General features: G+C 43.0%; 1 protein-coding gene across 1 annotated transcript in view; it reads right to left on the bottom strand.

Annotated features, from left to right (window-relative positions):
* The window catches only part of LOC100020292 (multidrug and toxin extrusion protein 1), a 64,456-nt gene that overhangs the window by 33,196 nt on the left and 6,260 nt on the right, over window positions 1-25,000 (bottom strand). Inside the window, 5 exon segments of the mRNA XM_007485796.2 lie at window positions 6,536-6,578; window positions 7,960-8,090; window positions 8,092-8,109; window positions 12,384-12,452; window positions 14,131-14,232. Of these exon segments, the coding sequence (XP_007485858.1) occupies window positions 6,536-6,578; window positions 7,960-8,090; window positions 8,092-8,109; window positions 12,384-12,452; window positions 14,131-14,232 (363 nt within the window).

The following is a 25,000-nucleotide window of genomic DNA, read 5'->3' on the forward strand; positions in this document are numbered from 1 at the left end:
GTTAGCTTGGAGGACCTCTGAGGTCCCTTCTAACTCCAGGGCTATGATATGTTAGCTTCCTCCACACTATTTCTTCAACCCAATTGAATTTGTCTCAGAAGCTTTTATAAGCCATGTTTTTGGCAGAGGTATACACTACAAAAGTCAGGCCTGAGCAATCAACTTGTTATTTCCTTTCAGATTGTATCAAATTTGTCTCCTTAGCTTATCTTTTGTTCTGGTTCAAATTCATTTTTGGCTAAGCCAGAGGGGATTTGGGGAACATCTAAGGTAGGGTTTCTTAACCATTTTAGTGTCATGGACCCCTTCAGCACTTTTGGTCCAGTGCTTAACACCAATGCCTAACACATAGTAGGTGCTTAATAAATACTTGTTCACTTGCTTCTCTTGACTTGGTGGAGCCTGTGGACTTTCTCAGAATAATATAAACATATATATTTTAAAACCCTCACCTTCCATCTTAGAATCAATACTATGTATTGGTTTTAAGGCAGAAGAGCAGCGATGGTTAGGCAATTGAGATTAAGTGATTTGCTGAGGATCAAACTGCTAGGAAGTATATGAGGTTGCATTTGAACCCAGGACCTCCCCATCTCTAAGCCTGGCTCTCTATCTACTGTGCTCCCTAGCTGCCCCTAAAATGCTTTTTCATTCAATGCATTTGCTTTCCACTAATACTGTCCCCAGCGTGACTACAGGAAAAGAAAACACACTGATGGGGGCTCATGATCTATCATTTTGGTTGGAGATGGATCTTCAACCTGGAGTAACTATTCTTGAGGCCCATGTATGGGAGGGGGATGTCACAGGTGCTACATTTGGTTAAAAAAAATCAAACTCCACAGAAAGTGAAACATTGTGGAACTCTCCAATGTAATGGACTTTACTACTAGTAGCAATGCAATAATCTAGGATATTCATGATGTACTTAAGAGAAAGGACACAATCCCCATTGTGAGAAAGAACTGTGGGAGTAGAAATGCAAAAGAAAAAAACAATCTGACATCACGTATCACATGTCTATATGGGTACATGACTTGGGTTTAGGCTTTAAAAGATGGCTCTATTGCGAAAATGGCAATGATATGGAAATAGGTATCAAGTGATAACATTCATACAACCCAGTAGAATGACTTGTTAGCTTTGGGAGGAGGAGGAAAAGAAAATGAATCATGTAAACATAGAAAAAATATTTTAAAAATAAATAAATAAAATAAAAAATAATAAAACCACTCATTCAAAGCACAGCTAGAATTTGAAACAAGTATGGTTAGGTGTGGAGGTGGGCTTCCAAGTGTGCATCCCTCAATCACTTCTACCTAATAATGTACTCTGGAGAGGAAGGCAAACCCTCTGAGGACAGGCACAAAGGGAAGAGACACCACTGTATCAACAGCTGTAACCTAATCAACTAATGCACCTAACTAGAGATGGAGAGAGAAGGAGGGAGGAGGAAAGAATGGCAGGACCACGCAGCTTATCTACGTCTGATTCTCACTAACAGAGACAAGCTGGGTTGCCAAGGTGGAAATGATGGGAACCCTGGGAGGAAGTGGACCTCTTCCAGGGCACACTGGGCACAGGGCCTGGTACATACAAAGTCCTGACTCAATAAAGGCTTATTGGCTGACCCTCCCTCCCAGAGCTAATGATACAGAAATCAAAGGAAAGCCAGGCCCTAGATTTGGGGAACGTAGATTTCAAAAGCATAGGGAGGCTCCCACAGACAAAAATTCTCTAGAAGGAAGTCAGCCCAAGAGATGGAGAATAATAACTAAGGTCATTTTCCAATCCCAGTCTCCAAATGGAAACAATTCCTACAAGGATAAAAAATGAGGATGAAAATTCATCCTCAAATTTAGAGTTTAAAAAGATAAATACAAGAGGACAGAAGTAAGGGCAAGTCAGGGGAAATGATGAGAGGATGGCTGGTTATTGTTGAGTCATTTTTTCGGTTGTATCTCACTCATTGTGAACTCATTTGAGATTTTCTTGGTGAAAATACTAGAGATGTTTGCCATTCCTTTAGCTCATTTTACAGATAAGGAAACAGAGGTAAAGAGGTGAAGTGACTTGCCCAGGATCACACAGTTAAGGAAGTTAAGGTGGCCAGATTTGAACTCATGAGATGAGTTTTCTAGACTTGAGGCTAGGCACTTATATCCACTGTCCACCTAGCTTCCCAAGAGCATGGCAGAGTCCTTTAAAAACAATGATAGGAATACTGAAGCTTAGAAGGAACTACTGATGGCTAGGAGAAAGTAAGAATACGTGTGTGTGTGTGTGTGTGTGTGTGTGTGTGTGGTGTGTGTTGGGGGTCGAGGGCCTGCTATAATGGAGGGCTGTAGATGTTCAGAAAATGGACAGGATCACCAAACAGTGATGGTTTATAACTGGCCTAGGAAATAAAAGAAAGAGAGAGAAAACAGAGCTGTTCAATTTCTGGCTTGCTTCTAGCCTCTCTGCCAAGGAGACCAACCTTCTGCCTGGGACATGGTAGTATAAAAATGTTTAACAGAGACCTGATACCCAAGAATGCATAGGGAGAGGGTGAATTTATAGCTCCTTATCCTGATTATCTGCATCCTCAAAAGTGGCAGATGTGACTGCTGACTGTCTCTCTGTCAGTGGTGTTTGGAAGATGGTGGAAAACAGCAGGAGAAGGACAATTGTCTTCAGGCTTCAAAAGAGGACTGACAACAGAATTTATGGACCAGAGTCCAGGACAACTAGTCTTTGACTCTGGAAAAATTCTAAAAGAGGCCATTAACAAGTCACTTGACCCCCATTGCCTAGCCCTTACCACTCTTCTGCCTTAGAACCAATACACAGTATTGATTCTAACGCAGAAGGTGAGGTTTAAAAAAATAAAATAAAACAAAAGAGACCATTAAAAATGGCTGATCAATATTTATAAAAAGAAAGAGGTGATTAGAAAACACAAATTTGGCTTAATTAGGAGCAGCTTGTACAGACCAACGTTATTTCCTTTTTTTTTTGGACAGGGTTATTAAATTAGAACAGCTAGGCGGCATAGTAGAAAGATAATTGGGCTTGGAATCAGAACATCTTCATGAGTTCTAATCCATCCTGAAACACATTAGCTGTGTGACTCTGGACAAATCATTTAACCCTGTTTGCCTCAGTTCCTCATCTGTAAAATGAGCAGGAGAAGGAAATGGAAAATGATTCCACTATCTCTGCCAAGAAAAACCTCAAGTGGGGTCACAAAGAATTGGATGTATCTGAAAATTGACAGAACAATGATTTATCATAGTAGATTACTGGATCTTAACAAACAATTTGGTAAAATATTTAGTGTTTTTCCTGTGGAGAAAATGAAAAGATGTGCTATGAATATAATTGAAGGAATTGGAACTGGTTGAGCAATTGGACTCAGAGACTAGCTGTTAATGGTCCCTAGTGGACTGCCCTAGGGATCTATGTTTGGTCATATATTGTTAAATATTCGTTATCAATGATTTGGGTAAAAGTATAGTTGTTGATTATTTCCACTAGCTTTTTAGTTGATAGAGTAAAAGTATAGATGGCAGCAGCATCTAATTTGCAACTGACACAGATCTGGGAGAATGGCTAACACAAAGGATGACAATCAGGAACCAAAAAGATCTTGACAAGCTAAAGCAGTGATGGTGAACCTTTCAGAGACCAACTGTCCAAAATGCACCGTCATGGTTGCATGTGAGCTGCCTCCTTACTCCAGACAGTGGAGGGAAGAAGCTCTCCAATTAGGCTGCTGGGCAGAGGGGTGGGTCATGTGAAAAAATGTATTCAGGTGTGGTGGAGAGGGAGGAGGAAGCAGTCCCCTCTGGCATGTGAGCCATAGGTTCACCAGCACGGAGCTAAAGTATGGAGTAAATCTAATTGAAATCTTTATAAGCCTAAACATAAGGTTTACATTTGGGTTAAAAAAATCATTCAGGAGTTAGCTAGGTAGCTCAGTGGATTGAGAGCCAGGTCCAGAGACAGGAGGTCCCGGGTTCAGATTTGGCCTTGAGACATTTCTTCACTATTGTAATAAGGAAGAGATAAGTTGAGTTGATGCTGATACAGGATAGTGAAAAGGAAAATGAAGCTTTACAGAGCACCAACAGGGAAAGATTCTGGAATGCTGCAGGGAGGAGTTAAGTTGAAAAACTCAGAGACTGCTGAGTCTGGCTGTCTCTCTCTGGATTTGAACCCAGAAGGAGTGGATGCTGAGTCCTGAGGGTATGACCCTATCCTTATTGCTGCCTGTGTTGCTGTCTTTGTGCTGTGTGTCCTAGAAGAAGGTCTGAAGAGCCTGTCACTATCCTGTATCAGCATCAAGCTGTAAGCAAAGGTCGGAGTCCCTCTGGACTTGGGACCTTTCCCTGGATCCCTGCCGGATCTGTTATTGATCAGTATCTCTAATAACCACCAGGAGAGGATTTTAGTGCAGGATGGATAGAATGGGGGGGGGGGGGGAACCTAGGGTTTGACAGCTCAGCTAGGACAGAGAGATAAGAATAGGAAAAGAACTCTCAGAAGATCCTTCCTGAGAAGGCTGTAAATTCTGGGTTACTTAGCTAGTGAAATTAGTGTCAAGGATTTCCCCCCATTCCCTCATAACCTCTCCCTTTGGAAATAAAATACTCTGCCATTTACTGAGACTTTGTTATCTATATACTGGTCCAGACTGTCTGTTAGGCCCTTTCAGCCAGTGTAGAAACCTTGATACTGGCCCAAAGTAATTCAGTTAATCCTAATCTCAAATACTCCTATAATACTGAGTGACCCTGAGCAAGTCACTTTACTTTCACTGTGGACGCTTACTCTGCCTTGTAACCAATGCGCGGCATTTATTCTAAGATGGAAGATAAGGGTTTAAAAGAAAATTTCATTTCACAAATACAGGACGGGGGTGGTAAGGATAGGGAGCATTTATCACTTATTCCCCCAAAAAAGGATCTGGAGATTTTCAAGAACAGTGAGAGCATGCAGCCTAATGAACCAGCGAAAATAAACCAGAACAAAAACCCAATATGATCTTGGGCTGCATTAAGAGAGACAGACGTAGGGAACCTGAAGGCACTCGCAAGCTCTGAGAAAGAGGAGAGTGTCCAGAAAGGTGTCACAGGAAGCTCCTGAAAAGGAAATGAGGATGTTTAGTCTGGAGAAGAGGGTGACCTTCTAAATGTCTTTGGGTATCGAAAGAGCTCTAGGCAGGAGGATCAGATCTGTTCTTTTGGGTCTCCCGGGGCAGAACCAGGAGCTGTTACAGGGGATGCTGTAAAGAGGCCAGTTTAGGACTGATGCCAGGGAAAGCGTCCTAGAGTGGATGCAAATCAGCAGTCAATCAATAAGCATGAATTATGTGATGACTATGCGCCACATCATCGGGTGGCCCCATTGGCTGGCTATGCTAGAGTGGGGACTTCCCCCCCCCCAGAATAGGCTGAACAAGATGGTCCCTGAGGTTCCTTCCACATCTCAATGACTAGGATTCATTTCCTTCCATTTCTCCTGTTCTGAATTTCTATGAGCTCCATGAAGTTAAGCTTTGGAAGAATCGGAAAGTCCAGCCCTAAGAACCTGTATCATCCAATCCCCATTTTATAGATAAGGAAACAAAGGCCAAGAAAGGGAAAAAGACTTAACTCAGGTCACAAAGACTGTAGAGGGAGGATCTGAACCCACATCCATCCTCACAGGACCCCAAGGGGGTCAGAATTCTAGGCGACTGGAACTTCCTCATTCTGTGCTCATTTCCCTTTCCCTGGGACTCACTGAAAGCTCCCTTTCATTGATACCACTTCCTGATCTCTCAATTTCATCTCATTTAGCCCTGTCCAGGGCTGGCGCTAACTCATAACTGACTTGAGAGAGCCTAAATTTGGGGGGCAACCGGATGTGAGCATTTGGGGGGGGATTGATTGTATTTTTTTCCATGGTTACATGATTCTCATTGTCTCCCTCCCTCCTGGAAAAGCAATTCCACTGGGTTTTACATACATCATCGATGTGAGCACTTTGGAAATGGACAGAAGTTACAAATTAGGACTTGATTGATTGTTCTCTTGTCTAGACTTTGGGTAGTTGATGGAGAAAAATGTTAACTTAAAATGGTGTTCCAGCGGCATCTAGGTGGCTTCATTAAGAGACAGTCAAGCTTAGAGACATGAAGTCCTGGGTTCAAATCTGACCTCAGACACTTCCTAACTATGTGAGACTGTTGCCCAGTCACTTAACTCCTATATTTAATATCAATCCTAAGACAGAAAGTAAAGGATTAAAAAAAATAAATCATACTTTATGGTGGAGCTTAAAGGATTTTCCAATGTGATTTTGGCCATTCTCTTTAGAACGTAACCCCCAGGTAAGATTAGCCGCCAGGGTAAAGAGTCTTGTTGGGAAAATGCCCCCCTGACCCAGTGAACCTTGTCCCTGGGATGCCAGCAGTGTTCCCTTCTTCTCTTGGGAATCATACCTTTGGCGTCATTATTCTGTACCCAAGCACCCCACAAAGTGAACCCCTTGATCTCTGGGAACTTACAGGAAGAGCAGGGATGAAGATCAGGACGTAGGTCTGGGTAAGCCTAAATAATCAAAAGAAAAGAAAAGGGGAGACACGTCATCGGTGCCCCCCACTTTAAGGAGAAAGAAACGAGGGTTTGGCAATTGGCAGGCAATTGGCTGTGCCCTGGGATCAAGCATTTAAATGTGACCAGCCTGCTTACGCACAGGGAGATTATTATAAATCCCCACATTCCAAAGTCAGCTTGTCACCTCAAAGTCCAATTACTTCCTCATTTGGGGGGGGGCTTAGATTCAGCACAAAAGGTTTTCTGAAGTTCTTATCGGCTCAGGCTCTCCCCCCCGCACAGGCCTCCATTCTGGTGGAATTTCTCCAAAGGAGTTTGAGGGCCTGAAATTTCCAACCTCTTTGCTTCTAGAGTCAAAAAACAAGTTTCAGCCCAGAAGCAGCAAAACCACCGGCCAGGATGCTTCTAGGAGGCAGGTAGTGAGCATGAGAAGAAAATGAAAGGTTGGAACTGTTAGAAGAGAGAGAGAGAGAGAGAGAGAGAGAGAGAGAGAGAGAGAGAGAGAGAGAGAGAGAGAGAGAGAGAGAGAGAGAGAGAGAGACAGAGAGACAGAGAGACAGAGAGAGAGACAGAGAGAGAGAGAGACAGAGAGAGAGAGAGAGAAGAGAGGAGAGAGAGAGAGAGAGAGGAGAGAGAGAGAGAGAGAGAGAGAGAGGAGAGAGAGAGAGAGACGGAGAGAGAGAGAGAAAGAGAGAGAGAGCACTGAGGGAGCCTCTGATTTACCACCCAACGTTTCACCCTGTCCACTGACCGCTCAAAAAATTTTTTCCTTTTTCCTAGCTGGGTGACCCTGGGCAAGTCACTTAACCCCCACTTCCTAGTCCTTATTACAATTCTGCCTTGGAACCGATACATAGAATTGATTCTAAGGTGGAAGGCAAGGGTTTAAATTTTGTTCTTTATATTATTGCATTAACAACTTTACATGTTTTCCCATGGTTACACAATTCTCTCTTCCCTCTCCCTTCCTGGAGCTGACAAGCAATTCTATTGACCCCCCCCCCCTTTTTTTAACCCTTACCTTCCTTCTTAGAATCAATACTGTATATTGGTTCCAAGGCAGAAGAGTAGCAGTAAAGGGGTGAAATGACTTGTCCAGGGTCATCCCAGCTAGAAAGTGTCTGAAGCAAGATTTGAATCCAGGACCTCTCTATCCCCCCTCCCCTCCTTTTTTCTGGGCCCTGAATTTCTTTAAAGGCAGTATAGACTAATAATCATTAGTGGAAATAACAATAACAATAGCTATAACTATTATACACTTCTCTAAGATTTGCAAAGTGCTTATCTTATCTGGTCCTTACAATAACCCCAGGAGGGAAGTGCTGTCATTAATCCCATTGGACAGATGAGGACACTGAGGCAGAAAGAGGCTCACCTGGACACATCTGGATCCTGCCTAAAAAGAAGTAGGATCTGCTCCGTGTTAATGAAGACCGCCCAGCACGGGAAACAGCAGAGGAGAAGCATGAGGATTCCTCTTTGAACAATGACCCCAACATACTTCAAGGTTGCGGCTGCCATATGTCTGAGAGGTCCACGAGAGGCAGAGAGGGCTGTTAGTTTGGAGGGTATCAAACAAACCTTTATATTTACTATGTGCCTAGCACTGTACTTGCCTCTGGGCATAAAAAGGAAACATTCCATTTGGGGATGTTTTCCCATTATTTTGTTTGCTATTGTTATTTATACACATCTCACTCTTCATGACCCTATTTGGGGTTTTCTTGACAAAGCTAACTGATTATGGTTTGCCATTTCCTTTCCCAGCTCATTTTTAGAGATGAAGAAACTGAGGCAAACAAGGTAAAGTGACTTGCCCAGGGTCACACAGTTGGATGTAGCAGTGATTTGCCATTTCCTTCTCCAGCTTATTCTTACAGATGAAGAAACTGAGGCAAACAAGGTGAAGTGACTTGCCCAGGGTCACACAAGCTGGAGGATAGCAGTGGTTTGCCATTTCCTCTTCTCCAGATCAGTCTTACAGATGAGGAAACTGAGGCAAAGAAGGTGAAGTGACTTGTCTGGGGTCTGAGTTCAGATCTTAACTTGGGTCTTCCTGACTCCAGGCTATTATTCTCTAGAAGCCCAGAAAAACGCTTCTCAGATGGCAACAGGAAATCAGTGGAATCTCCCTTCTCCTCCCATCCCTCCTGGCATCAATACGTGCTTGGGCACTGGGCAGACAAAGCCAAGAATGCAGCAGCTCCTGACCTCCAGGCACGGTGGCAGGGAAGGTAGTGATGGGGAGACCCAGCAGAGGGAGGGAAGCGATCCACGGGGCAGCCAACCAACAACACTGCCTTCCTAGCAGCAATGCTATTCTCCTCTCTAGTAATAATGCATCACAATGTGCATTTATGTGTGTGTGTGTGTGTCTAATTGGTTCTGCTTTGATTACGGAGCCAAGAGCAAGAAGCCGAAGGAGGGGATGAGAAGGAGCCAGTGTCGCTTCAGGGCAAACCATGAGAGGGAGGCTGCGTCTGGATTTCCAGAAAAATGAACATGGAAGGCGACAGGGGATGGGAGAGACAGCAGGAAAATCTGGAAAGAAGCTAAGATTCTAACAGGCGGCAGTGAAAGGCATCACTGGCATCGGAAACAGCTTGGACAAAGATACTGAGGTAGGAAACAGAGGATGAAATTTCTCTGCAGTAAGGGGCTTGCTGTTTTCCTCTCTGCACCCCACCTTCCCCTAGAGGCCAAATGACTTGCCTGGGTCACTCGGCTAGTAAGTAGGTGAGGTAGGATTTGAACTTGGCTCTCCCTTTTTTGTGTCTCTCATACAAACAGAAAACTCAAGCAAACATGGATCATTTCCAGCTTTGCAAAAACTGGGCCAAGTCCGTCTAAGTGACGGGTGGTTCCACAACAGAATCTATCCTGGCGCCTGGATGCCAGGCTCCTTAATCTCTCTCCCTTTCCCTTTCTTCTTGGGTAAAATAACAAGGTTGGATTTGATGGTCTTCAAGCCTTCATCCGGTTCATAATCTGTGATCTCACAGCAAGGATAAAGCAGAAGAAAGAAGGACAGATTTGGAATCAGAGATCCTGAGTTCAAATTGTGGTCCTGCCAATAAGTCTATTTCCCAGGTGACCGTGGGCCAGTCACTCTGATCCCTTTCCCCCATCTGTTCACTGAGGGCTGAACTAAGTGACTTCTGAGTTCCTTTCCAGCTTGGGAGCTCCAATCCTGAGGTCAGTTCTATGATCATCTCTACCAAAGAAAGGCTGGATCAGGGGCAAACAAACAGGCAGGATAATTCCTATCGGCCAAACACAAAGGAATTCATTCAGGCCTGAAATCTAGAATTTAAGTTCTTGGGGAAAACAAGACCCAACAGAGCTTCCTGGGCTCCTTCTGAAACAGGTCAGAGCTGGGCTGGGAGCGCCACAGAGGACACATTTCTCCACAAATACATCCTGGGAAGAGAAAACATTAAGTCTGTTTTCCTAGAAACATTTTTTTGAAGAGTCGAGACAGGAGTCCAGAGCAAATAGGTGATGCCCCTGAGATCTGTGGCTAGACGGCTGGGAAACATCAGCTCCCAGCGGGCACCCAGGCGGGAGCAGGGGGGCTCTTGGTTCCGGGGTTAAGTTGAGCTCATCTTTGCCCCTGCTTTAGCTTCCTCACCCAAGGCACAGGGGGGAGGTCTCCAGCCCTCAGAAAAAAGAGAAAAGGACGTTACGGCAAAGGGGGGAAGACTCCTACGAGAAGGAAGCCTGCAAAGCATAAACACAGGACAGAAACAACTCAAAGGTAGGCACTGGACCTGGGAGTTCAAGGGGGGCGGGAGCTCCCACAGGCAGAAACTCCTTTCACAGTTCAGACTGGCTCCTGCTTTGTGACTTAAGGTCTGGGAGAGTTCCCTAAAGCACAGATTTGGGTCCAAGAGTCCTCAGCCCATATGGATCAGAGCCAGAACTTAAACCTGGTAAGCTAAATGGCACAGCGAACAGAGTGCTGGGACACGATTGTCAGGAAGCCTCAACTTCCCGAGTTCAAATTTGGCTTCAGACACTTACTTGGGCAAATCGCTTCACCCTATTTACCTCGGTTTCCTTATCTGGGAGAAAAATGTCAAACTCTGCCAGTATCTTTGCCAAGATGTTTTGCCTCAATCTCCTCTTTTGTCAAATGAGCTGAAGAAGGAAATGGCAAACTAGAACAGTATCTTTGCCAAGAACACCCCAAACCCCTGTTTGCCTCAGTTTCCTCTTTTGTCAAATGAGCTGAAGAAGGAAATGGCAAACTAGAACAGTATCTTTGCCAAGAACACTCCAAACCCTGTTTGCCTCAGTTTCCTCTTTTGTCAAATGAGCTGAAGAAGGAAATAGTAAACTAGAACAGTATCTTTGCCAAGAAAACTCCAAACCCTGTTTGCCTCAGTTTTCCTCTTTTGTCAAATGAGCTGAAGAAGGAAATAGTAAACTAGAACAGTATCTTTGCCAAGAAAACTCCAAAAACTCTGTTTGCCTCAGTTTTCCTCTTTTGTCAAATGAGCTGAAGAAGGAAATGGTAAACCAGTTCAGTATCTTTGCCAAGAACACTCCAAACCCTGTTTGCCCTCAGTTTCCTCTTTTGTCAAATGAGCTGAAGAAGGAAATAGTAAACTAGAACAGTATCTTTGCCAAGAAAACTCCAAACCCTGTTTGCCTCAGTTTCCTCTCTTTTGTCAAATGAGCTGAAGAAGGAAATAGTAAACTAGAACAGTATCTTGCCAAGAACACTCCAAACCCTGTTTGCCCTCAGTTTCCTCTTTTGTCAAATGAGCTGAAGAAGGAAATAGTAAACCAGTTCAGTATCTTTGCCAAGAAAACTTCAAAGGGTCATGAAGAGTCAGATGAAGCAGAAATACTGAACAACAATGTCCCCTCTAGGCTGGATGTCCTGTGACTTAGTCCTAAATGTGACACTTGACTGCCTATGTGCCCTTGCTTGGCATGATCTCTCACTGAGCATCCAGGATTCCTTTCTAGTTCTAACATTCCATGACTCCAGCAACTCCTCCAGCCTCATTCCTGGGTCTCGAGGCCCAAGGCCACAAAGTTGAGCTCAGGGAGGTCCCTGCATGAGGCACCCTGACTATCCCCCACTCCTCCCCACCATTTTCTCTCTCAGTATAATTGGTTCTCTCTCATCCCCTGCTCTGTGATTCCTGTGGTAGGACTATAAAGACTTCTGAGGCCATCAAGTCCAATTCCCTCATTATACAGATGAGGAAAACTGAGGCTCAACATTATACAAGGAAGAGCAAAGATCTTCATAGATGGAAAGCTGGAGAGGACCTTCAAAGTCATCTCTTGTCCAACCTCATTTTATAGATGAGGAAACCGAGGCCCACAGAGGTGAAGGGATTTACCCAAAGGCACATCAGCAGGAAGTATCAGAGATTGAATTTGGACCCAAGGCTTCTGTCTCTTTCTTCTTTACCTCTCTTAAAAAGTAGAGTCATAGGGGGCTTCTGGGTAGCTCAGGGGACTGAGAGCCAGGCCCAGAGACAGGAGATCCTGGGTTCAAATCTGGCCTCAGACACTTCCTAGCTGTGTGACCCTGGGCAAATCACTTAACCCCCATTGCCTAGCCCTTCCCACTCTTCTGCCTTGGAACCAATACCCAGTATTGATTATAAGGCAGAAAGTGGAGTTAAAAAAAAAAGAGTAAGACCATGGTCTGTCTTTGGCAACAATGGCCTTGTCTCTGTCTCTATGGCCTTCCCAGAATCTCTTGCTACTATGCTCACTTTGCTATCTAGGTGAGGGCCAACCCCAGATCCTAACAACTAACTGCTGCCTCCTTACCTGGGAGATGAGCGTATCACAGGCTGAAGCCAAGCCAAATCCAACTGAAATGCCAGTGACATTTATAACCTAGACATAAAGTCATGGAGAGAAAACAAAATGGCAGCCATCAACCCAAAGACAAGAAGCCACAGCCCTTTCCTTCTTTGGTGTGTGTGAGACTCCTGGCCCTGCCAATCAGCTAAGACATGCTAGGGGAGAGTCCTAGAGGGATCTGGGTGGTGTAATAGATCTGGAGTTAGGAAGGCTTGATTTCAAACCCAGCTTCAGATACTAGCTCCTGGGCAAGTCGTTTTACCTGTTTGCCTCAGTTTCCTCCCCTGTAAAGTGAGGAAAATAATAACTCCTACCTCCTAGGACTGTTGTGAGGATAAAAAGAGGGACTACATACATCTGTTAAACCTTAAAGTACTAGGTAAAGGCTGTCTGTTCTTATGTTTGCCCTGCTTGCTAGATAGAGTCTTTCCTCCTTACTTTGTATGCATTTTGTTTTGATTGCATATTTTGTTTTTATTTATATTTGTGTATATACATATGTATATGCACACAAAATATATATATTTTTAACCCTTACCTTCTGTCTTAGACTCAATACTGTATATTGGTTCCAAGGCAGAAAAGCAGTATGGGCTATGTCATGGGGGTCAAGTGATTTGCCCAGGGTCACACAGCTAGGAAGTGTCTGAAGCCACAATAGAATATAAGACATCCCATCTCCAGGTCTGGCATTCTAACCACTGGGCAATCCAGCTTCCCCCCCACCCCAATATATTTTGGCTTACTACCCAACATACATGTTATGTCCCCCTTAGAATGTAAGTTCTATGAGGGCAAAAGCTCTTTTTTCCCCCTCTCTCTTTCCCTTCCTTCCTTCCTTCCTTCCTTCCTTCCTTCCTTCCTTCCTTCCTTCCTTCCTTCCTTCCTTCCTTCCTTCCTTCCTTCCTTCCTTCCTTCCTTCCTTCCTTCCTTCCTTCCTTCTTTCCTTCCTTCCTTCCTCCCTCCTTCCCTCCCTCCCTCCCTCCCTTCCTTCTTTTAAATCTCCAGTACCCGAGCACATTGCCTGACCCTTAGAAGGCACTGAATGAATACTTCTTGAATACAGGAGCAAAGGATAAAACCAAAGCCTGTGGCACATCACAGGCTTCAGATTACTCTCTATGCTATTGATCCAGGAATAATCTGCCTCCAAGTCATCAGGCGGAGAGATGAATTGGGCCTGAGAAATAATCTGTGCTTCAGGAACCATTTGTGAAGGTCCAAAAGATGGGCTAACCTGCCCCAGGAGTCTTATTTGGCGAGCCAGATATGTGTGCCTAGCCCCAGTCCATTCATTAAGATGAATCTTGTCTGAAAGTACGCCATGAGTGGCTCAGTACTCCTGTTTCTGAGCCGGGGGTCTTTTTCTTGGTTGGTTCCCATTAGAGCTGAAACAGCCTCAGAATGCCTTGTGGCCTCTTTTCAGTTCTAGGCTGGGGGGGGGGGGCGGGGAGGAATGGGTTTGAAATGGAATTTTGCTGATTTCTACCCCCAACCTTTAGGCCTGAGTTTATCACCAGGACAAATAGCTAACTAATTCACAGGTCAGACCCATAATCCAAGATGGCAGCTGGGTACAGTTCCTGCTTCCCCGATGAGTAATCTTCCCATTTCGGTGACCCAGCAGCAGAGTGACCTTGGTTGGGTTAGCTACAGGTTGACTGCCATAAACCCAACTTTATTAGTAGCACCCTGAGAAGGTAATACATACAGCAATTGCGAGGGTGACAGCATCGAGCTCCAGCTTTCCCAGGTGGCCACAGAACACCGAACTTATGAAACTGATTAGGAACATCATCAGCTGAGCCAAAAACTAGGCGGAAAAAAAAGACAAAAAAGTAGTGTGAACCTGTGCCAGCCTGCTAGAAGGTCCAAAGAGGGTCAACAAGGCTCATGCATGGTAACAACAGCCTTCCAGCTTCGTCTTCTTCTCCCTCTCCCATCTAGCCCAATCCAAAGAGCATTTATTAAGGGCCTACTGTGTGACAGACACTAAGTTAGGCACAAATAGAGAGAAAAAACCCAAGCCAGCCTGCCCTCAAGGAGCTTACATTCTACATTCTCCGAAATGCCCACAGATACCTTCGGAGTGAGAAATCTCACTGCTAGTCTCTGCCTGCTATTGGTGACCATCTGAGCTGAGAATAAGGCTGGGTGGTAAATAGATGGAAATGACCAAGTATAAAAGAGGAGTACATATCGTAGGTGCTTAATAAATGTATACTGATTACTTATCAATACATTTTATTTATAAATGTGTTAATTATCATCATTACTAAATAAATTATTATTAAAACGATGTATAAAATTAATGAAATGATTAATGCAATAATAAATATTCATGTATTAAAAAACCCTTACCTTCCATCTTAGTATCAATTCTAAGAAGAGCAGCAAGGGCTAAGCAACTGGGGCTTAGCAAAGTTAAGTGGCTTACTCAAGGTCACACAGCTAGGAATAAATGTTTATTGATTGGGAGATAAAGCCAAGAAAGCTGAAGACCTTTAAGAAATCTGCATTTTCTGTTTCTAGGTAAAAGGAAGGGTCCATCAGAGCAGCTAACTCCAGGAGTCATTGGATCATAGTGAGGAGAATATAAGGAAGCACTTTAGGAACCTGTTATAATAGTATATATATATACACAATCTAATACAATATATTATAACATAATATAACATGATATAATATGAGAGGATATAATATGAGAGGATATGATGTAATATAATATAATTAAAATATTATAATATAATTAAAATAATACAATGCAGTGCAATGCTATATAATATAATGTAATATATCATGTAATGTAATTAATATAACATAACATAATATAATATATAATATAATATACTATACTATAATGTACTATACTATAATGTACTATACTATACTATACTATACTATACTATACTATACTATACTATAACATAACATAACATAACATAACATAACATAACATAACATAACATAACATAACATAACATAATATAATATAATATAATATAATATAATATAATATAATATAATATAAATGCCTCTCTTCTCTAGTATCAAATTTGGTAGCCAGGATTACACAGCATTCAATTTTGACGTTATTCTTTGTTCTTTCTAATTACCCTGTTGTGGTCACTGAATCTATTGTTTTCCTGGGTCTGCTACCTTCCGTCTGTACTGTTCCATAGAATTCTTTGCCAAGGGAGCTCTCTGTCACCAATATATTCTTTGTTTTTCTGAACAGAGCATGACTTCACGGCAGGTTAGGCTGCCTTTCAGGGATACGAGGGATTGCTGTCCCATGATTCCTAACGGAGAACAGAGGCATCAACTTGGCCAACAGCAACCCCAGTGAAAGTGGAAACAAGAGAACCCAAATGGAAGGGTGTAGCTGTCCAGAAGCTACAAGATATTCTTTGGTGGATTTAAGCACCTGAAAGGGAAACCAGGAACTGGGGAAATATGGGTGGAAGGATTAGAGATTAAGGTAGGAAGGACATAAAGAGAGAAAAGAGACACAGAGACATAGGAGTGATCAGCACCATGTTCAGCTTGTCTGCGCCTCCTCCTGGGATGGTCAGGGAGAGGGGAGGAGGGAGAGACAGAGAGAAAGAGAGAGAGACAGAGACAGAGAGAGAGACAGAGAGAGACAGAGACAGAGAGAGACAGAGAGAGAGAGAGAGACAGAGACAGAGACAGAGAGAGACAGAGAGAGAGAGACAAAGAGAGACAGAGAGAGAGAAAGAGAGAGAGACAGAGACAGAGAGAGACAGAGAGAGACAGACAGAGAGAGACAGAGAGAGAGAGACAAAGAGAGACAGAGAGAGAGAAAGAGAGAGAGACAGAGACAGAGAGAGAGACAGAGAGACAGAGAGAGAGCACGAGGGAGCTGATCTGTTTATTAAGCAGAGCTGCACAAAGGGGGGTGGAAGGGTGTCTATCACCCATTCGGTACATCAAAAGTTTTAACAGGTTAATGACCTATTGATAATAACCCAATAAGGCGCCAGGTATCCCGGCCAGGACTCTTCTCCTCTCTGGGAAGCTGGCACCAGTCTTCCTAGGAATGTAGGTGTGCATCTTTGACATCCCAATGGACCCTAAAACTTGCCTGTGAGCTTACACACAAGAGGTAACAGCAGAGGTCTGGCTTTTAAGATCAACAACAACATTTAACTGCCATCCAGATTTAAGGATTCAGAAATCAATGATGTGATGTATTAGAAACATATCGCTAAGTCTGGTCCAGAGCATTTTGCTCATTAGTGTCCGCTTTTGAATACACCGTTAATACCTTCATGATTCGTTATAACTGAAACGCTACAAAGGGTGTTGGGCTCTGGTAGAAGGACGCCGGTGGGTTGCACGCCTTTTACTTATTCTTCAAATTTTCAAATGAAATAGTGCTTTCAAGTTTGCAAAGCTCCTGATATGCATCATCTTATTTGATCCTTACAACAACTCTGGACAGTAGGTGGTACAGCATGTCTTTAAACGTTTAAAGCTTCTTGGGGTTTGGGTTTTAAAAGGTGACTCTGTTACAAAAGTGAATAATATGGAAATGGGTATCAAGTGATAATGCATGTATAACCCAATGGAATTGCCTGTCAGCTCCAGGAGTGATGCAGGAAGAGGGGAGGGAAAGAAAATAAATCATGGAAACATGGAAAAAATTTAAAAAAATTAAAATAAGTTTAAACAATCTAAATCTACTACCTTCATTTCCCAATATATCCGTTTTCCCCTTCTCCACCCAGAAAGCCATTCTTTAGAACAAAGGATAAAAAAAGAGAGAGAAAAGTTAGGTCAGCAAAGCTAACCAACACATCAAATCTGAGTCTGTACTCATAATCCTCCACTTATAGAAAGAAGAGAGAAGGGATGCACCTTGGAGACCTTGATCTGGCGGGTCTAATTGATCTTGAAAAAGTGGCTCTTCCTCTCAGGAACTCGGGTTCCTCCACTATAAAGTAAGGGGATGAGATGGCCCCGAAGGTCCTGGTAGAATCCCTTTTTTCTTTAAGACACAGCTCAAGCACCATCTTCTCCATGAAGCCTTTCCTGCTCCCCCCAACAGCTGAGGACTTCTCTTCCCAGGTACTGTGTGTTTTATAGAAATTTGTATTGATTCATATCTATATTTATTGGATAAATATACTTTATATTCATAGGTCACAACATATTTTAATATGAATATGAAACACCACAATATTCTATTATTCTATTATTATTATAATTATTATAATATATTATATATAATTATTATATTATATTATAATACTAATATTCATATGGCATAATAGGATTTTATATTAGCATAACATGATCATATAGTAAGTTATGCTAATAACATTTTCCATCTATATGTGCTATATGTTCTATATTTTTATATATGCTAATATCATTTTTCTACTAATATATGACATAATATATTAATATTCATGTCATATAATTTTATATCAACATAGCATCATGATGTGACGATATTAACATAAATATAATATGATATATAATAATATAACATTCATATATATATTAATAGCAGTTCTTATCCCTTCCTTTCAAGTAGAGACTATTTCATTCTTTGCTCCTGCTTCCCCAGGGCCCAGCGCATAGTAGGGCCTTAATCAATACTTGTTACTCAATTGACAATCAACTCAGCTCTAAAAGACATGATAAAATCACATGAAAGAAATCTGAGATTATCAAGGCTAACCCCACCCAAAATAGTCCAGGGGCAAGAGCCCTTGGACCACAGACTAAGAATCAGAAAACACAGATGTTAGCTCAGATTTTGTCATTTATAAGATTTAGCAAGTTGTTGATATGCAGTCATTTCAGTCATGACTCTATTTGGGATTCTCTTGGTGATGACACCGGAATGTTTTCCTATTTCCTTCTCCAATTCTCCAATTCCTCATCAAAAGATGAGGAAACGGAAGCAAACAGGGTTAAGTGACTTGCCCAAGGTCACACAGCTAGGTGGTGTCTGAGGCCAGATTTGAACTCAGGTCGTCCTGACTCCAGGCTGTGCCATCTAGCTACCTAGGATTTAATATAGTGAGCACTTAAGGAGGGTTGGTCAAATTACATTGATGGATGTGAGGAACAGCTCTATGAGCTAGAGTTTCCTCATCTATAAAAGATAACAACAGCAGAAGAATGTAATGCCCTCTCTTTGCAGAGGTGGGGGGACTACAGGTATAAATGCTACTGGGTTTGACTGATGTATCCATTAGTCTTCCTGAACTATTTTTTCCCCATTTTTATTTTTCATTTTAAAGGATGGCTCTATCGGTTGATATAGGGGAGGAATGTGTGGGGAAATGAAGATGATATAAAAACAAAAGATACCAATAAGTTAAAAATAAATTATATTATATTAGCCTTTTAAAAATAATAATAATATAGTACTTTGAGGTTTACAAAGTGACTCACAAACATTATCTCATTTGATCCTCACAACAATCCTGGAAAATAGGTAGGTGCTATTATTATCCCCATTTTACAGTTGAAGAAACTGAGATAAACAGTGATTAAGTGACTATCTTAGGATCACACAGCTAGTGTCTGATGTCGGATTTGAACCCAAGTCTTCCTGATTCCAGGCCCACTGCTCTGTCCACTGTGCCCCTAATCTGTTCATTAGAATAATGAGGTCCCATCTGTGGAAATGTGTTGGATTTTTTAATTAAAAAACATTTTTTTAATTAAAGCATTTAGTTGGTGGGGGGGGGGGGGATGTGGCAAAGTTGGGACATTAATGCATTGCTGGTGGAGTTGTAAATTGATCCAATCATTCTGGAGGGCAATTTGGAACTATGCCCAAAAGGCGCTAAAAGACTGTCTGCCCTTTGATCCAGCCATAGCTCTGCTGGGTTTGTACCCCAAAGAGATAATAAGTAAAAAAACCTGTACAAGAATATTCATAGCTGCGCTCTTTGTGGTGGCAAAAAAATTGGAAAATGAGGGGATGCCCCTCAATTGGGGAATGGCTGAACAAATTGTGGTATATGTTGGTGATGGAATACTATTGTGCTAAAAGGAATAATAAAGTGGAGGAGTTCCATGGAGACTGGAACGACCTCCAGGAAGTGATGCAGAATGAGAGGAGCAGAACCAGGAGAACATTGTATACAGAGACTGATACACTGTGGTACAATCAACTGTAATGGACTTTGATACTAGCAGCAATGCAGTGATCCAGGACAGTTCTGAGGGACTTATCAGAAAGAACACTATCCACATTCAGAGAAAGAACTGTGGGAGCAGAAACACAGAAGAAAAACAACTGCCTGATCACATGGGTCTGTGATGGGGATATGATTGGGGATGTAGACTCCAAATGATCACCCTAATGCAAACTTCAATAATATGGAAATAGGTCTTGATCAATGATACATGTAAAGCCCAGTGGAATTGCTCATTGGCTATGGAAGGAGGTGGGGGAAGGGGAGGGAAAGAACATGAATCATATAACCCTGGAAAATTTTTCTTAATAAAATAAAATTTAAAAAAATTAAAACATTTGGTCAACTACCCATAGAAACAATTTTTGACAATTGTTTTCTGCCATTTTGCAATCTTCCCTCTCTCCCTTCCCCCATCCCCAAAGGCAGTAAATAGTCTGATATAGATTATATCAGTGCTTTCATTCAATATATATTTTGTGGATGTGTTTGGACATAGAACACTTCACAACTGTAGGGGATTGTGACAATAAATCTACATACCTCATCTCACTGAGCACAACCCTCTGAAGTAGTTACTACATCACCATTTTACAGATGAGAAAATTAAGGCTCAGAAAAGTTAAGCTATTTGCTCAGGATCACATCAGCCAGAGGTGAAATTTGAACTCATGGCCAGACCCGTGTCCTCTCTCCTATTCTCTATAAAACTAAAGAGGATCCTGGATGGAGTCAGGAAGGCCAGGGTGTACACCTATCTCTGGGATGTGGGGCTTTCCTCTCTTACAGCCTCAGTTTCCTGTATTCCAGGATGATATCTGGAGACAGCTCTGTCCTCTTGCAATGATTTGGGGGAAAGGTTCCAAAGGGTGTGTCCTGGGCTGCCATGAGCTTACCAGGAAGTTCTTGGCAAGGGCCAGAAAAGTGGGGTGCCACAGCCGCTGTCATCTCCCTGAAGATTATCCCAGACTAAAAGAGGAATTAAAGGGACAACGTGGTACTTACTCTGTCTGGGTCTCAGTTTCCTCACTGGTATAATGAAGGGGATGGACTAGCTCTTTCAGGACCCTTTTATACAAAAAACAGGTAAGTTAAACATTAACCCCTGCACAAATCCTGCAAGCTATTCCTTCCACAAGTTTCCAACTTGCCTGTTAGAGAATCAGACTCATTAGCATGTAGGTTCATTAATATGGTACCACTAACGAGTAATAAAACAAGAGCCTGGACCGCAGATCCCTGGAGATCCCTTATTATCCCTCCTAGTGACTCTGTAGACCCAACTGCCAAGGCCAGGGTAACCAGGCGCCATCTTTTGGAGTCATGATGCCCAAAGGTAGGAGGGCGGCACCCAGCCTAGCCTACATGGGTCCGAGGACCCTGTGGCGTGTCTCCTGGGAGTTTGGGGACTCTCCAACCCTGAGGCACTGAGACACAGAGAAAGAAAACAGTAGCAATGAAAAAGTAACCCAGTCACTGGCCACTGAGCCAGGATCCTCCGAATGACTGACTGGCTGAGCCAAGCAGTAGATGGGATTCCATCCACCATTTTCCCAGGGCTGATCTCTTCCTTTCACTGGCTCTCAGACGATATTATAAGAGATACATGGGAGGTTCCTTTGGTCTCTGTAGCTGTGGTTCTAGAATACTATGAGCCAGTGGCAGCGAGGTAGTACAGTGGCTAGAGCAGTCATGCCTAGAGTTGTGAGGACCTGAGTTCAAATTTGACTTCTGATACTTCTTAGCTGGGTGACCCTGGGCAAGTTATTTAACTCCCATTGCCTAGCCCTTGCCCTTCTGTCTTAGAGTTGTTACTAAGATAGAAAGTCAGGGCTAAAAAAAAAATCCCATGAATCAGACCACATTTCTACTGTGTCACATTTGTGGCTTTGTCCTTTAATGGCAGTGACAGAAGTACAATGGAAATGGCCCAACATGTGAAGTCAGAGGACATGGGTTCAAATCCGTCACCTCACTTTCCATATCTGGAAAAGGGGGAAATAAAAGCATTTCTCTCACAGGCATTCCCATAATGAGTCGGTAAATAAGCTTTGCAAATTTTCAAATACTTTATCAGGCAGCTGCTGTTTTTGCCTGTGATCACACAGATAAAGAGTAGCAATATAAGATTTGATGGGGGCTGGTAGGTTATAAAGTGACTAGAGAACTGGCCTTAGCATCAGGAAGACTCATCTTTGTGAGTTCAAATCTAGCCTCAGAAACTTACTAGGTGATAAAGTCACATAACCCTGTTTGCCTCAGTTTCCTCATCTGTCAAATGAGCCAGAGAAGGAAATGGCAAATCCCTCTAGCGTCTTAGCTGTGTGACCCTGAGAAAATAACAATCCTGTTTGCCTCAGTTTCCTCATCTGTCAAATGAGCCAGAGAAGGAAATGGCAAATCCCTCTAGCGTCTTAGCTGTGTGACCCTGAGATAATAACAATCCTGTTTGCCTCAGTTTCCTCATCTGTCAAATGAGCCAGAGAAGGAAATGGCAAATCCCTCTAGCGTCTTAGCTGTGTGACCCTGAGATAATAACAATCCTGTTTGCCTCAGTTTCCTCATCTGTCAAATGAGCCAGAGAAGAAAATGGCAAATCTCTCTAGTGTCTTAACTGTGTGATCCTGAGAAAATAACAATCCTGTTTGCCTCAGTTTCCTCATCTGTCAAATGAGCCAGAGAAGAAAATGGCAAATCTCTCTAGTGTCTTAACTGTGTGACCCTGAGAAAAATAACAATCCTGTTTGCCTCAGTTTCCTCATATATCAAATGACCCAGAGAAGAAAATGGCAAATCCCTCTAGTGTTTTAACTGTGTGACCCTGAGAAAAATAACAATCCTGTTTGCCTCAGTTTCCTCATATGTCAAATGAGATAGAGAAGGAAATGGCTAATCGCTCCAGTATTTTTGCAGAAAAACAAACAAACCCCAAAACCCTTTTGGCCTCAGTTTCCTCATCTGTCAAATAAGCAGGAGAAGAAAATGTCAAAACCACTCTAGGATCTCTGCCAAGAAAACCCCAAATGGGCTCACGAAGAGTCCACCACGAGTAAAAATGACTGAACAACAACGAAGAAGGATCTGATCTGACTCCAAATCCTGGGCTCCTTCCTCTAGAGTGTGTTGCTTGGATGAAATGATGACCCATAGGCAGAGAATGAACTTGTTCTAAGCTTCATGCTCCAGCCAAGTGAGACAAGAAATCTCTGCCTTTTTTTTTTTGGCTTGTATTTGTATTCCTATAACTTCGCCCAGTGCCTGGGATTATGCTAAGTGTTTAATAAATGTTTGTTGATTTGATGTCACCAAATAGTCCCCCAACAACCATCATCTGAGGGGTTCTCGAGAAGCCTTTGCTCCATGACAAATTCTCTCCTTTCACTGCCTGCGATAGAGCGTCAGTAGCTGTCCACGTACATTTAGAGCTGGACAGGACTTGGGAGATCACAGAATTAAGAGTTGGAAGGGATGCTGGCAGCCGGCTAGATCAACCCATAGTTGAACATGAATCTCCACTCCAATATCCCCAACAAGACAGCATCCTGCTTGGGCTTGGAGACTTCCAGTGTGAGGAAGCCACCAGTGAGGAGGATCTCCCCGTGGACCACCATCATGCCTTGGCTCTGGGGGAGAAGACAGTCGGGGCCCTGAGCCTGAGAACCTCAGGAATACCGGACAGCCCTGCTCCACATTCATCACGAAGGGGGAAATCATTGTGGGGAGAACGGTTCCACCTTCCTCATCACGAGCCGACAGGCAGATGGATACAGGAGACGTGGGAGTGGGAGGACCCCCAGAGCACAGATCTTGCTTCCAACCCAGCCATGGAGCCTTGACCACCATCTCCCTTCAGACCCTGATGGAGACGGCCCAGGATCCTGAACCCAAGAACCTTGGGAATAGCCATGATTTCAGCTCATGCCCTCATCCAATAGCCCGTGTTCAAGCCCTGCTACCTCTGCAGGGATTGTAGCCATAGCTCTTGAAGACCCACAAAAGACAGTGCTTCTCATCAAAGTCCTTGACCCTGTCTCCAATGGATTGGGGGGACAGCTGGGTGGCTTGAGAGCCAGGCCTAGAGATGGAAGGTCCTAGGTTCAAATTTGGCCTCAGACATTTCCTAACTATGTGACCCTGGACAAGTCACTTAACCCCCATTGCCTAGCTCTTACCACTCTTCTGCCTCAGAACCAATACACAGTATTGATTCTAAGATGGAAGGTGAGGGTTTAAAAAAAGAAAAGAAATGGGTTTAACTTTGTTGTTGTTCTTTAGTTGTTTCAGTCCTGTCTGACTCTTCCTGATCCCATTTGGGGTTTTCTTTTATCTTTATTATTCCAATAACAAATTTACACTTAAATTTCAAAAGTTACCCTTTGAGATTTTCTTGGCAAAGATACTGGAGTGGTTAGACATGCCCTTCTCTAGCTCATTTGACAGATGAGGAAACTGAGGCAAACAGGGTCGAATGACTTGCCCAGCGTCACACATCTAGGAAGTGTCTGAGATCAGATTCAAATCTCATCTCTAGACCTGGCTCTCAATCTACTGAGCTACTTAGCTGCCCCCTTATTATCTAAATTCTGAGAAAAGGTTAGATATCAATTCTAAGGCAGAAGGGTGGTATGGGCTGGGCAAAGGGGGTTAAGTGACTTGCCCAAGGTCACCCAGCTAGGAATTGTCTGAGGCCTGATTTGAACTCAGGAACTCCAGTCTCTAGGCATGGATCTCCAACCACTGAGCAACCCAGCAGTCCTCCATGAGTTTTTTATTGTACATATGTCAAGTGTCTTCTGTCATGGCATAAATAACATGGAAATACATATTTCATGAAAGCATTGGAATAACCTGTATAAGACCTGTATTGCCCCAGGAAGAGAAAATCTAAGTCCTTAAATATCAGAAAACAGTCATCAAAAAATTCTTCTACTTCTTGTAACCACAGAAAAATATTCTAAATTAACGAATTAAATAAAATTTTCAAAAAAAAAACTCTTCTACAAGTAGCTGAAAATAATTCTTTTAAAAACAAGATAGAGACAGAAAATGGAGATAGGCAGAGACACCCCCTACAGGGGGATGGTAGCCAAGGAAGAGTTTGGTTGGGGGAGTCACAGAGATGGCAGACAAAGCCACAGGGGAGTCATTGGTCATGGCTTTTCCAGCATCACTCTTGGTAATGATTTGATTATTGTGCCCAGAGCAGGAGGGAGAGAGCAGAAGGCGGGAGGGTAGGTGGAAGGTTGGATGGGATGGGAGACAGCCCCGTCGGGTGGCCTGAGGCTCTCTAGGGTCCAGCTCCAGGAGTCTGCACTTACTCAGCTATCAGGGTGGCTCAGCCTGGATAAACAGCTTTCCACTCATCTACTGTGTATATGCATTTTCTCTCTCTCTCTC

Source organism: Monodelphis domestica, chromosome 2, assembly GCF_027887165.1.
Source record: "Monodelphis domestica isolate mMonDom1 chromosome 2, mMonDom1.pri, whole genome shotgun sequence".
In the NCBI taxonomy this organism is placed as follows: Eukaryota; Metazoa; Chordata; class Mammalia; order Didelphimorphia; family Didelphidae; genus Monodelphis; species Monodelphis domestica.